General features: G+C 39.0%; 1 protein-coding gene and 2 non-coding genes across 3 annotated transcripts; 1 reads left to right on the forward strand and 2 right to left on the reverse strand.

Moving 5' to 3' along the window:
- Positions 1-2,476: 2,476 nt before the first annotated feature.
- Positions 2,477-2,595, reverse strand: LOC134329640 (5S ribosomal RNA). The gene has a single exon (XR_010014896.1). It is a non-coding gene; the product is annotated as a 5S ribosomal RNA (ribosomal RNA).
- Positions 2,596-6,855: 4,260 nt separating this feature from the next.
- Positions 6,856-9,316, reverse strand: LOC134329441 (uncharacterized). The gene is made up of 2 exons (XM_063010704.1): positions 9,118-9,316; positions 6,856-7,179 (listed from the first exon to the last, which is right to left on the reverse strand). The coding sequence occupies exons 1-2, from the start codon at positions 9,312-9,314 to the stop codon at positions 7,131-7,133; spliced, it is 246 nt and encodes an 81-aa protein (XP_062866774.1). The 5' UTR covers positions 9,315-9,316; the 3' UTR covers positions 6,856-7,130.
- Positions 9,317-10,899: 1,583 nt separating this feature from the next.
- Positions 10,900-10,972, forward strand: trnak-cuu (transfer RNA lysine (anticodon CUU)). The gene has a single exon. It is a non-coding gene; the product is annotated as a tRNA-Lys (tRNA).
- The last annotated feature ends 642 nt before the right edge of the window (positions 10,973-11,614 follow it).

Here is an 11,614-nt window from a genome sequence, read left to right on the forward strand (position 1 = left end):
GCAGGGGCCCTCGTGATCAAGGGCCCTCTAATGGTATGCCCTGCTCTTCTCTAGGGCCCCCTGGTAGGGGCTCTCATAACCAGGGCCCTCTAAAAATATGCCCCCCTCTTTCCTAGGACCCCTAATAGCCAGAAGTCGAAGTCAGAGCAGTGCCACAACGCCTCATCCATTTTCATAAGGGGCCCAAAAGCATGGCTAGGGCCCCCAAAAGCATGGCTAGGCCCCAAAAGCATGGCTAGGGGCCCCAAAATAATGGCTAGGGCCCCCAAGAGGCCCTGGGGTCAAAGTCCCTAATAGTCAGAGGATCCTTAAAATGGAGTGCCCTCGGAAATAAAAATATATTGTATCATAAATGATAGGCATCGCAAAATTTTTTGGGCCAGGGCCCCCCCGGGGTCCCCTGACCTCAAGGGCCCCTGGGCGCTGGCCCCACTGGCCCGGTCAGTAATCCAGCCATGCCTTTCACGTGTATTACCGAGTGGAGAAATCAAGTGAAACTTTCAAAAGTCAGAGAACTTGTTTTTATGCAAACTTGCCCTAAATGCTGCAGTTGTGCACTTATTTGTAAATTTTACTAAAATTGTTTATGTGTTTTTTAATGATTTTTATGCTTGAAATGTAATGTAATGTGTTAAACAACTGATGATACAAACTTTATTTATTTGCAATTATTTAAAACTATTTTTTGTTGAACTATTGTTATTAAAATGTACTTGTTGTCAATTCGTATACTTTTAAAATAAATCTTTTTTTCTCATTTAAGTGTTGTTTGATTAAGGCAAGGTAGCAAATGTGCATGATTGTTCATCATTGATATTATTATCGAGGTACCCAGTAGCGCCATAATGCGCCATGAGAGCCATAATTCCCATCACTAATGCCTGGCTTGTTTTTCTTTCTAAATATCTGTGCAAATTTTAGGTTCGGCCCATATTTTGTCCAGGAGTGTGGACCAATCAAATTACACCCTAATCCAGTCGTAGCCAATTGGAATGTATCTCTCTCTAGATGCGGCCGTTTTTCAGCCCTTGTCCCGCCCCTTTACAAACCCATAGCCAATCGTGAGTAAAGGAGCCAGACCAGGTGATAGCAGAGCTGATATTTAAAATTAAGAGCTGGAGATCTTAGCACTGCTGTGTTAGGATGTGTAAGTACCAATTTAAACACGTTTATAAATGTACTTGGTTTTAGACTTTTAACAAACACACCTACAAAAACATTAATGCCGTTTCTGATGAATGCGATGCTTTACCACTTCTGCGTATTTACTGTAATACGTCTGTAAATGCTTGGTGTAGAGGACTACCTGATCTATTTAGTATTAATCAGCAAACCAATGGCCACTGTATTTTTACTAGGAATGCAGACGTTGGTGTGGTGTCGTTGTGTTTAATAATAGTAACTAAATTAAAAATCTTTTAAGTGACTTTTAAAGTGGAGTTTAAAATCATGTACAGAAATCATTCCCATCTAGTGGTGCTAGAAATAATTTACATCTTGTTGATGGGATTGTAATATTATTTTACAATTACTAAAGCAATAAGCCACGAGAGGCCGTGCATTACTGTGATTTTAGCACGGGGATGACGTTTTTGGCACGACGCGAAGCGGAGTGCCTAAAACTTCTTTCCCCGTGCTAAAATCATAACAGTAATGCACGGTCTCGAGTGGCTTATTGCTTTTATAAAACGGCGGTCAACATAAAATATAATAAATACAACAATGTTTAATTCATAAATGTATTTATTGTGTATAAACTTACAATAAAGCATTCTTCCGCGACGCAAAATAGTTCGATTAAAAGTGTTGCTAGGCAACATGAGGGCGAAAATAACATTATTTTTTTCTATTCAGTGGCGTATTAATATGGAATGATGTGAGGTGGTCATAGGTGTGCGTTTATCGGGGATTTTACAACGGCTTTGAACGCGCCTCAGCCAATCAGATTTTAGGCCCGGAACTATCCGTTTTATAAATTTATGAACAGTTTTCAAAAAAGAAATTGTTTAAAATAACAACAAACACAACAACAAATAATCAAAAATACAACAACGACGATGCAAAATAAATCATAATAAAACCATAAATCTTTACCCCATCAACGAGATGTAACTTATTTCTAGCACCACTAGATGGGGATGATGTCTGTACATAATTATGAACTCCACTTTAAAATTCAGTTAAACGTTAAATATTTTAATTCGGCTTTTCAGTAAAGTTAATAATAAATGCAATTCAGGGAAACGTTAGATTTTCTAAAGCAGGAAAACAAAGTAATTCGTTGATTTTTTTTTAGTTATATTTACAAAATAATTTCCTTTCGTACAGCCAGGATGGATAGGTGCTTTACTTTACTCAGAATGAAAGTGTCAGCTGGCCTTTTTCTTCACGTATTGCTCTGATGATGAAGAAAAAAAGAAAATGTTCGGTTCCTTTGGCAGGAGGTTGAAGTAAAGATGTGTGAGGATAAAATAAAAGCTTACAGCACCTGGTATTCCCAGGCGGTCTCCCATCCAAGTACTAACCAGGCCCGACCCTGCTTAGCTTCCGAGATCAGACGAGATCGGGCGTTCTCAGGGTGGTGTGGCCGTAAGCGAGAGACACTGCAAATAGTTTCCCTTTTATGGTCGTCCATCATTCAGTCTTCCACTTCACGAGGTTTTAATATTTTGTTGTCAGTTTTTTTTTTAACTGTTCATAAGTTGAAGCGTAACAGCATAAACACCACCGTCTATAAATGAATGAATTGCTTTGGTCCTCCACTTAAGACTTTTGCTGTAGTAAACAGCGCCTTAAATATGACGAGCTTGATTAGTTTATAAAGGCTCCCCCGTCCCAAGTGTTTTTGTAAAATGTTGCAGGCATGAAATGACGACTTTTCTGGTAAATAGGAAAGAAAAGCTGAATGCTGCTGATTTGTTGTGATGTTTTGAAGAAAATGGAGGTGAAAAAGGGTTTAGCAGCTGAGCGGTGCACTGTAACAAATTTCTGTAGTTTTTACAGTATTACCCCAGCTAACAATTTTTGGTTCCCAGAACGTTCTGGGAACGGATCATTTTGGTTGCCCTTTGGTTCCCCAGGAAAGTTTTCTTTACGGAAATAGAACGTTCCCGTTTGGTTGTGCATTATAGTTCTGGGAACGTTCCCCTAACGTTCCCGTAACCTTAACATTATTGAAACCTTTAAGGGAACCTTGTACTAACCTTTAAATTATTGAAAACTTCAGACAACCTTGCAATAACACTCCGGTAACCTAGTACCCAGCTAGCCTTGTAATTGTGGCCCACTTCTGGCGCAGCTCCTGCCAGCCGAGCCTGCCGCATCTGGTTCAGTGCCGGCAGCCCGTGTCGGCTCTGACTCTTTTTGAATGACTGCCCAGAATCAGGCCAAATACACTGGCCCAAATCCAGATGCCAGATCTCCACCGACTCTCCCATAACTGGGCCGGAATAGCCCCCAAAGCACTATGATACCATTTATTTACCGTTTTCTTCTCCTTTCACATCCACATAGATAAAATAGTAGATTTATGCTTAAGATTAACTACAGATTGTGCAGCAGAAAGTATTTTATTAGGATAATTGCAGCAAGTAGTATAATAATGTTAATCAGAATATTATAAATAAGACCAATTGCAAAAGTGAACCAAAATGACAGCTATATGAATATTATATATAGAAAATACAGTGTATCACAAAAGTGAGTACACCCCTCACATTTCTGCAGATATTTAAGTATATCTTTTCATGGGACAACACTGACAAAATGACACTTTGACACAATGAAAAGTAGTCTGTGTGCAGCTTATATAACAGTGTAAATTTATTCTTCCCTCAAAATAACTCAATATACAGCCATTAATGTCTAAACCACCGGCAACAAAAGTGAGTACACCCCTAAGTGAAAGTTCCTGAAGTGTCAATATTTTGTGTGGCCACCATTATTTCCCAGAACTGCCTTAACTCTCCTGGGCATGGAGTTTACCAGAGCTTCACAGGTTGCCACTGGAATGCTTTTCCACTCCTCCATGATGACATCACAGAGCTGGCGGATATTCGAGACTTTGCGCTCCTCCACCTTCCGCTTGAGGATGCCCTAAAGATGTTCTATTGGGTTTAGGTCTGGAGACATGCTTGGCCAGTCCATCACCTTTACCCTCAGCCTCTTCAATAAAGCAGTGGTCGTCTTAGAGGTGTGTTTGGGGTCATTATCATGCTGGAACACTGCCCTGCGACCCAGTTTCTGGAGGGAGGGGATCATGCTCTGCTTCAGTATTTCACAGTACATATTGGAGTTCATGTGTCCCTTAATGAAATGAACAAATTAATCTTGGTCTCATCAGACCATAGGACATGGTTCCAGTAATCCATGTCCTTTGTTGACATGTCTTCAGCAAACTGTTTGCGGGCTTTCTTGTGTAGAGACTTCAGAAGAGGCTTCCTTCTGGGGTGACAGCCATGCAGACCAATTTGATGTAGTGTGCGGCGTATGGTCTGAGCACTGACAGGCTGACCCCCCACCTTTTCAATCTCTGCAGCAATGCTGACAGAACTCCTGCGCCTATCTTTCAAAGACAGCAGTTGGATGTGACGCTGAGCACGTGCACTCAGCTTCTTTGGACGACCAACGCGAGGTCTGTTCTGAGTGGACCCTGCTCTTTTAAAACGCTGGATGATCTTGGCCACTGTGCTGCAGCTCAGTTTCAGGGTCTTGTAGCCTTGGCCATCTTCATGTAGCGCAACAATTCGTCTTTTAAGATCCTCAGAGAGTTCTTTGCCATGAGGTGCCATGTTGGAACTTTCAGTGACCAGTATGAGAGAGCTGTACTACTAAATTGAACACACCTGCTCCCTATGCACACCTGAGACCTAGTAACACTAACGAGTCACATGACATTTTGGAGGGAAAATGACAAGCAGTGCTCAATTTGGACATTTAGGGGTGTAGTCTCTTAGGGGTGTACTCACTTTTGTTGCCGGTGGTTTATACATTAATGGCTGTATATTGAGTTATTTTGAGGGAAGAATAAATTTACACTGTTATATAAGCTGCACACAGACTACTTTTCATTGTGTCAAAGTGTCATTTTGTCAGTGTTGTCCCATGAAAAGATATACTTAAATATCTGCAGAAATGTGAGGGGTGTACTCACTTTTGTGATACACTGTATGTGGTGCGCAGGTGCGCATGCATGCTCAAAATTAACGATGCGCACCATGCACTACAACGAAAAGCGTGTTTGCGGTTGAGGTCTGGAGACTGGCTAGGCCACTCCATGACCTTGAAATGCTTTTTACGGAGCCACTCCTTCGTTGCCCGAGCGGTGTGTTTGGGATCATTGTCATGATGGAAGACCCAGCCACGTTCCATCTAAAATGCTCTCACTGATGGAAGGAGCTTTTGGCTTAAAATCTCACGATACATGGCCCCGTTCATTCTTTCCTTAACACGGATCAGTCGTCCTGTCCCCTTTGCAGAAAAACAGCCCCAAAGCATGATGTTTCCACCCCCATGCTTCACAGTAGGTATGGTGTTCTTGGGATGCAACTCAGCATTTTTCTTCCTCCAAACACGACGAATTGATTTTTTACCAAAAAGTTCCATTTTGGTTTCATCTGACCACATGATATTCTCCCAGTCCTCTTCTGGATCATCCATATGCTCTCTGGCAAACTTCAGATGGGCGTGGACATGTACTGGCTTAAGCAGGGGGACACGCCTGGCACTGCAGGATTTGAGTTCCTCTCGGCGTAGTGTGTTACTGATGGTAGCCTTTGTTACTTTTATACAGATAACGATGTCAAACAGGTGCCATTAATACAGGTAACGAGTGGAGGACAGAAGAGCTTCTTAACCCTTTCATGCCTGAGTGGAACATTCCATTTTCGGACACTATGTAACATGGTCATAGAAAAAACCTTATTGTGTAAATACCGTACATAGCATAGACTATATACACACACCATTATAACCAGAAGAATCAGTTCTTTAAAATGATATAAAACTCAGTATGGTTATTTAAGTGTAATATAACCAAATCTATACAAAAATCCTTCAAAATCAACCTAAAAAACTTCTCAATTTTTATTTCATACATAAATACTTACATTTTTAACACATTTCTGTGCAATTTAGAGAAAAATATAGAGTATATGAAATGTTTGCAATTTTGTGAGCCATTTGTCAAGATAATAATTTTGAATCTATCATCTTCTATTCAAAAGTTATGATCAATTTAGCAGAAGGTGTCATTTAGCGATTTAGAATGTTCGTGTAGCTCCTTTTTCACCTCACTTTTTACCAATGTCAGCATACACTATAAACCAATGAAAGTGTACTTTTATGAAAAAAAAACCTGCATATACACACACCATTATAACCAGGAGAATCAGTTCTTTACAATTCTATGAAACACAATGTTTTTCAAGTGTAATATAATAAATGTTTACAAAAAAACCTTCAAAATCAACCTAAAAAAATCTCTCGTTTTTTATTTAATTCATAAATACTTACATTTTTAACACATTTCTGTGCAATATAGAGAACAATATAGAACATATGAAATGTTTGCAATTTTGTGAGCCATTTGTCAAGATAATAATTTTGAATCTATCATCTTCTATTCAAAAGTTATGATCAATTCAGCAGAAAGTGTCATTTAGCAATTTAGAATGTTCGTGTAGCTCCTTTTTTACCTCACTTTTTACCAATGTCAGCATACACTATAAACCAATGAAAGTGTACTTTTTTCTTAATTATTACTAAATTGTCAACATTCATATTTTTGAAATAAGACAGCAGATAAAATGTATTTGACAAAATAAGCACTCTAACAACAGTGTATAGTTCAAAAACATTAAAGATTTTTATTAGAATTATATACACTTCTCATTCTATAAATAATTTCAAAACAACAATACAATATAGTTCAGCACTACTGAAGAACATCACTCCATAAAACAAACTTTCAAATAATCCAATTCAACAATACAAGAAAAAGCAATTATTTGTTCAGGATAATCATTGAACAATTCAGTAAACAGTTTTGAGGCAACAGGATATCAAATCTCATCTAAGCCATTTTGCCAAAAATTCACTACAAAATATTTAAGACAATGCACAATGGATAATTACCTCAAATTACCTCCTTCCAATGAACAATGCACACTGAACTTTGACCTGTGAAGAGAAAGAGAAACAAAGAACATATACACAAACACAGGGGTTGAGGAAGGATGAGAGGGACTGACAGTAGAAGACAGAAGCCCTGTGTAGGTGTAACTGCGAAACTCATCTCCTTCGCTAGAATGCCAAGACTGAAAACAGTTTCGATTGCCAACTAAACAAAATCTTCTACCTTGGCACTCAGGAGCCATGCATGCAATCTTTGTTTTATTTTATTTTTTGAATTTTTTGTAGCAAAGCCAGCAATTTGTTGATACTTGCTCTATCTGAGGAATGTGGGTGACGTAAAACGATGAGGAAGTGGTTGGAGCTACTGAAAGCCGAGATGGCAAAATTGAATCGACGAAAATGTCTGCAAGTTGGCACGACAGATTTTCCCTAAAGTTTATCTGGCTGTAGCCTGCTGAACTAAACCCATAACGTGATGCTGGATTGGAATGATGCCAGTCCTGAAACAAAATGAAACTATTAACGACGGCTATGTCCACAAAATGGAAGAAAAGTGTTTTCCACCACTTTTGAGTTTTCTGAAGCAGACTGTATGTGTTTAACATTTGATCAGATCTGTCAACACCTCCCATGTGTTTATTGTAGTCCTTTACTACAGCTGGTTGACGGACTACTTTTCTGTCCCACGTGGCACAATTCTTTACCATCCTAGAAACCTCTGATGAATCATTAGCATTGTGGAAATTAGAGAGGCATGTAACTGCTCGCGTGTCCTTCCACTGAACAACTAAGACATTTCCGTCAATTCTACACCACCTCATATCACCACGGTTAGCTTGCCGCTCCCATTTCTTGACATCTTTGAAATCCACTGGGAATTTCTTACGATTAATCCTACATGTCCCACAAGCATTGATTCCCCACTCCTTAAGTCGGACCATAACAGTTGGTGATGTATAGAAGTTGTCAAACCATACTGTGTGACCTTGATTTTTAAATGGCTGCACAAGGTCTTCGATCACTTTTATAGCCAAATCAGTTATGCGCCCATCAAGACTGCCTGTGTAAACATCAAAGTCTAAGGTATATCCCGAATTTGAAGTTGCAATGACCCACAATTTGAAACCCCAGCGAGTAGGTTTGCCCTTCATATACTGCTTGAATCCTGATCGACCTTTTGATTTGACCATTCTCTCGTCTATGCTCAGATTTTCATTAGCCTGGAAAAGCTGCTGACACTTGGTTTTGAGGTGGTCCATCAGGTAACGCAACTTCCTAAGACGATCAAGATTATTTTCTGTGGCAGGATCTACAACATGGAGGGCTGCCATCAATTCCTTGAAACGGTCACGGGACATGAATAACTTGGCCCATGAACCCTGAAGAGATTTGGTTCCCCAATATCTGTGAATGCTGTGCAGGGACGTGAAACCCATGTAAATAAGGAGCCCAAGAAACCGGTAGAATTCATCCGGGGTCTCTTCTTCCCATGCCCCATGATGGTTCGCATAAGACGGCCTATTCAGTACAAGCTCCCACCCCTTAGAGTTTGTAAACTGGCAAATCTCGGCAACGATGGTGTACGTGAAAAACAACTTGAAGAAGTCTATTTCACGCAAGGTACTTGTGGCTGACCGTACAGCCCTACGCACACTTCCCAGATCTAAGTCTACTGGACGAGAGGGATTAAATGGTATGGGCTTTGGTGCTTCTGTGTCTACATCAGCATAGGAAGGAAAGGATACAGAGTCAGGAAAGCGTTTCCGCTTCCTACCTGACATGGGACAAGAAAGACTAACCAAATCCATAAAAGAAAGCAAACATTAGTAAAAATCATAATCTCAGTTTGTACTCTTTTGTTGATTTTAACTTTTTGTTGGCAGCCCTGATTGTGTGTGTGGGTGCAAATGCTGACATTTATTGTCAGCATAAATGTACACACACACATTTACAAATACACACTATTGGAATACATGCATTTACCGATAGGAGGTTGTTGGTTGATCCCTCTGCTCATCTTGCTCCTCTTCATCCTCTTCTTCCCCTTCATCCAAGAGCTCCATGTCCATGAAGTCCTCCTCTTCAATGGTCATGCCTTCATGATCTTCATCGCTGTCATGTTCAGCAATAAGTCTAAGCTCGTCAGGGCCTAGCCGCTGTCTCCTCTTCAGAGACTCCATAAGGCGTGCATATTGAGCCTTGTCTCCATCCATCTCAGAATAATAAAAGAAAAGAGATTACAGTGAATAAAGGTGGTGACAGTGATGTTATTTTAAAAATAATTACATATATGTAGAATTCAATCACAAATACTCTATATGTTTTTGCCAGAGAAGCTAATGTCCACAGGCTCATGTTTAGAAGTAAACTCAAGTACACGGAACCAATACATATGACAAAAGTTTCTCAAATCTGGCACATGGTTTACACATAAAACAATAATTATCTAAGAGGAGCAATAAATACAAGACAAAACTTGATTCTATGGTTATATTTAAAATGTTGTAAATAGTCACAGACTGAAATGTTATGCACCTGTATGCTTTCAAAAAAAGCTTTCAAAAAAAGTTTGATACCATATTTTAGTCCCTTTCAAATATCTCTTGCAATACATTAGAAAATTATGCAAATCTGACAGAAATATTTTATAGATAAAACTATATTTCACTGATACAAGTAAGAATTACCACAGAAAAAAATATATTATGGTAAAAAAAGAAGTTATAAATTGCCGAGACTGACATGTTATCTACTTATATGCACCTATATGGTAGCATAGCATACTTTAGTCTCTCAAATAAATGCAGCAATTTTTTAGAAAATGATGCAAATTTGACAGAAATATTTTATAGATAAAATAATATTTCTCTTTCACCTTTATGCTTTCTGCCTCAGCTTACTTTAGCCAGTCATGCTAAATGCATGCAATGCAAAATGTAATGCTATTATGAGCAAAGCTAAGGTGATTTCTAAGCAGACTTTAGACAGTATTGAAGTAAAACAAGTAAGATATAACTGATTTCAAGATTACATGCATAAAATCTAACTTTGGAGTTTGAGAGCAGCCTTTAGCAGCCTTTTCAAACCACATGGCTGCAGGATGTAACAAACAGCTCCGGTAGCTTAGCTTAGCTTAGGTTCACTACTAATCACTTATTTGTGTAAAACTGCTGCATACTTTACAAACTACTAAACAAACGAGACTAAAAAGGTATTTGATAAACTCTCCACACGTATTTATTTCCATCTAGATGGACATAAAAAACATTACAATCGATTCAGAAAGGAGAGTTGTGCAGCTGACTGACTAAACTTAGAACGCAAGTCTCAAACTCACCTCAGCTTTTACAAAGCGTAAACACTAATAATATTACAATTTTACCATTAAAGCTAAGTTTTCTGAGTAGAAATGAAAAGTAATAACACTAATAAACAGTTTTAAAATAAATCTTACCTTATTTCACTGACAGAATTTCTCTTTCTGTGTTGTTATCCAGTCGACTGTCTCAGCAGCGCTCCGTGTGAGGGCGGGGCGAATGAAAAAAATAAATTCTCCGCCTTCTCATTAAATATGCAAACCAGCCACGACACAAACCGCTTGACCAATGATATTATAATGATATACAATCAGTGATTGGACGGCGGAGATACAAGGCTTTAAGCCATCGAAATTATTGTTTCGAAATTTGAATGGGCCGGCTTTAAAGGGTTAAAGCATAGTGGAGCGGGTTCAGTAATTGTGTTTAAAAGTGACATGTTGCTTAAGCCCGGCTAGCTCAGTCGGTAGAGCATGAGACTCTTAATCTCAGGGTCGTGGGTTCGAGCCCCACGTTGGGCGAGTGTCTTCATTTAACATCTACAGAAACCAGAACAGCTGGTCTCCAGTGACTTATCAGGTGGATGTTTGTGCTTGTAGGACTGTTGTTTACTCGATGTTTTCAATTACTTATTTCCACTACACGTTGTGTCTCATATCCGTTTGATTAAAAGGCAGTGAAAGCCTCTCGTCCCTGGGTGGGCTCGAACCACCAACCTTTCAGTTAACAGCCGAACGCGCTAACCCATTGCGCCACAGAGAAACAAGCACAGCTCTTACGTGTCCAGCCCTGCTACACAAACTGTCATTTTTGTCCCTGTTAAAAACTTTAGTTTAGTTAAAGCAAATAAAGACACATTTACATTTTTCATCTATTATTACAGGTTTAAAGTTGCATAAAACAAATGTTTGTACAAATAATATAAAACCAAAGTACAAAATAAACATTTCACTTATTTTAATGACCTCACAAATTACTCAGTTTTAAAGGTCAAAGGCAGCAGCATCTTTTAGATCAGAACATCTATTAACATTAAATATCACTAAAGAGGAAATCCTGAAGACAGCAATGTAAACCTTTCATTTTAATAAAGTAAAGTTACATAGTTGATTCATGGTAAAAAGAACCTCACAGCTCAGCACAATGGTTAAACTGCACAACCC

This window comes from Trichomycterus rosablanca, chromosome 15 (genome assembly GCF_030014385.1).
Source record: "Trichomycterus rosablanca isolate fTriRos1 chromosome 15, fTriRos1.hap1, whole genome shotgun sequence".
NCBI lineage: Eukaryota > Metazoa > Chordata > Actinopteri > Siluriformes > Trichomycteridae > Trichomycterus > Trichomycterus rosablanca.

Coding starts and splice junctions, on each gene's coding strand:
- LOC134329441 (XM_063010704.1), bottom strand. CDS start 9,314: ATGGAGTCTCTGAAGAGGAGACAGCGGCTAGGCCCTGACGAGCTTAGA. Junction 7,180..9,117: donor CAACCAACAACCTCCTATCG/GTAAATGCATGT, acceptor TTCTCTTCACAG/GTCAAAGTTCAGTGTGCATT.